The 2,915-nt window shown below is 46.3% G+C and overlaps 1 protein-coding gene across 1 annotated transcript; it reads right to left on the bottom strand.

Moving 5' to 3' along the window:
* Positions 1-537: 537 nt before the first annotated feature.
* On the bottom strand, positions 538-2,108 carry atoh1a (atonal bHLH transcription factor 1a). The gene has a single exon (XM_049485588.1). The coding sequence runs from the start codon at positions 1,921-1,923 to the stop codon at positions 1,393-1,395; it is 531 nt and encodes a 176-aa protein (XP_049341545.1). The 5' UTR covers positions 1,924-2,108; the 3' UTR covers positions 538-1,392.
* Positions 2,109-2,915: the final 807 nt, after the last annotated feature.

The following is a 2,915-nucleotide window of genomic DNA, read 5'->3' as shown; positions in this document are numbered from 1 at the left end:
GGGCCTTCCCCCTCCTCAAAAGGTATTTTTGTTCTTCTTCATCCACAAATGTAATTTTAAAAATGTATTCGTCAAATGCAATTTCTGTCGTTCACTTTTTTATAACTCTTGCGTAGTCACAGGTGGAAACGCATACTGATCATAAAGTCTCATAAAAACTTCAGAATTTATATGATTATAACATAATTATAAATATAATTAACACTAATTAAACAATTAATTTTGCTCTGTGTAATGATTAACAAGTTAGTTTGTTTTTCTTTTAAATAGGTTTATGTCAGAATACAATAACTTTCTTTTTGGCATATTTGAACAGTGGACTGATGAATTTTAATCACAGTCAGACTGGTCCGAAAGAAGACGTTGGACATTAAATTGACCACTTTTTAAGTTGTTCAAAGTTATTCAAATGAAGAGAAGCTATAGAAGCTACAGATCAGCCCAAAAGTTAAGTGTATCCTAATCAGAGAAATCAACAACCAGCACGCGATTATCACTTTGAATTTTTTTATTCCAAAATCAAATGAACATAAAGGATGTGGCAAATTCTCTATTTTCAAAAACATAAAATAACAAAAAACACAAGTTGGACAAAAAAGAATAAATTAATTATTTAAACAGAAGCAAAAAACAAAACAACAATGAAGAAAAACCTCGCATTGGAATCTAATATTCAAAAGCAACAAATATACAAAACATCTAATGGCTCCTATTAAATATCTTCATCAAATTGGCATTACTAGGCTACACAAAAAAAAAAAACAACAAAACCTTTTCATTACAAAAAAGCATGTTCCTCAAGCCTATGGCCCGTGTTTAAAGTGCAAGTAAACTTTAGAAGTCGCAGAATCTTTAGACAGCTCAAACAAATCATCAATTCAATGAAATGCATAAAACGGGTCGGTCATTTTATATGGAAGACAGCTTTTTCATGACATTCGAGCCCATGGCACTGCTGCTCGATGGCGTCGTGGTTTTTTTTTTTTCAGTTTCAGGAAAAGGCAAAAAGAATCATTTGTGTTGGCGAAGGAGTCTTTAAAAATTACATTTAGGTTTGAAAAAAGTCACAAAGTCACCAGGACAGCTGAGTAGGCCTTATTGTGAAGATCAGAGAGGAAAGAGCGTCGTCTTGTCGTTTCGTTTCCCACCCGTATTCTGGCACGACTGGCAGCCAGTCGTAGCACCGGCGGACAGATACGGTGACCAATCCCAGCATGAGGGAGGCGTGATGAGCCCTCGGTGCGGGTGGGAATCAGAGACGGCGCGCTTTTTCAAACTTTTGGAACTCCAAACTCCACGATTGACACGAAAATGCTGGCCAGTCTCTCCTCTTTCTCTCTCTGGCTTCTCGGCATCATTTTTAGGGACCCCCGTGTTGTCGGGGGTCTGTCTTTAAAATGCTCCGTGTCCGAGTGCCCTCAGCTCGCTCAGCTCGTCCTCGCTGGGCAGTTCCGCGTGCGCTTCGTCCGAGTCGCTGAAGTGCGAGTGCGGAGACAGTTCTCCGTCACTGCGACCTGCGCGCGACTCGTCCTCGCGCCTTAGCGCGCCGGGTGGCACGGGCGACGAGCCGGGTGCGCGCAGCAGGTCCGCGAGCGCGCTGATGTAGATCTGCGCCATCTGCAGCGTCTCGTACTTTGACAGTTTCTTGTCGTTGTCCAGCGCCGGGATGACGCTGCGCAGCTCGTCGAAGGCGTGGTTCAGGCCGTGCATGCGCCGCCGCTCGCGCGCGTTCGCCGCGATGCGCCGCTGCTTCTGCACGGCCACGGTGCTGCTGCCAGCCTTGGCCACGGGGGGGCTGGAAGAGCCGCGGTTTGGACGCGGCGGGTGGGCGGCGCGTGGCGTGTGCGAGGGGGCGAGCCAGGGGCGCGCCTCGGCGGCGTACGGGAGTGCGCTAGCGGCTCCGTCCGGCCCGTCCGTGTTCATTCCCGTGCCGTTGCGCGCAAATAAAAGTCCCAAAAGTCCAACGTCGGGGCGCGTGAGCGGACGAGGTGTTTGTGTCTGTGTGCGTGTGCGCGCACGTGAGAAAGAGAGGGAGAGAGGGTGTGCGCGTGTCTCCTCTTCTCGCACCTGCCGCTCGCGCTCCGTCCACGGGAGGATTTCTTTACTGGTGTCTCAGGGCGACGCGGCCGGTTTAAAAGCGGCACGCGCCTGGGAGCCCCCTCCTCGAGCCGGTCGCGTGGCGCTTTGACCAATAAGAGCGCGCGGGGCAGGCGCGTGTGGGCGGCCAATGAGAAGGCGAGAGGGACGAGTGCGGGTAACAGCGGGTTTGTAAAACCTGTTTAAGCAAACCGGGGGGTGTCACACACGCAAAGGAATGTTGGAGAACACGAGCACACACACACACGCGCAGACACTGTACATAGGTGTGTGTGTCTATGAGAGATAGAAAGTTGGTAAAAGTGTAAAGCCAGTGTGTAAAGTGTTGAATGTACTCTCCCACCTCCATCACAATAAAGTTTGTGAACCATCTAGATTTTTTTTTATTTCTGCGAACATTTGTTTTAAAGCATCATAAGATGTTCACACAAGTCCTAAAACTAAAAAGAGAGACAAAAATATTGGCAAAAGTATGTGAACCTTGGATGAGCCAATCATTTAAAGAAAAAATTTGATTAAGTTAGATTAAAAATAATTTTGCTGCCAATCTACAGCCTCACATGGATAATCCAGAAGGTGAGTATAATGTGGATTTGTATTCAGATGAGACCAAAATAGATCATCATAAATTACTTTCCCTCCTGTTGTACTCTCCTACCTCAAACTTTACTCTGCTACCCACACTATACTTTATTCTCCTACCTCAAACTATACTCCACTACCCACAGTATACTTTACTCCCTTACCTCAAACATTACTCCACTACCCACAATATACTTTATTCACAGACCTACACACACTTTACTCTCCTTCCTCGA

This window comes from Astyanax mexicanus, chromosome 12, assembly GCF_023375975.1.
Source record: "Astyanax mexicanus isolate ESR-SI-001 chromosome 12, AstMex3_surface, whole genome shotgun sequence".
NCBI classification, from domain to species: Eukaryota; Metazoa; Chordata; class Actinopteri; order Characiformes; family Acestrorhamphidae; genus Astyanax; species Astyanax mexicanus.
Note: the sequence above shows the minus strand (reverse complement) of the source record. Positions and strands in the feature narration are given on the sequence as shown.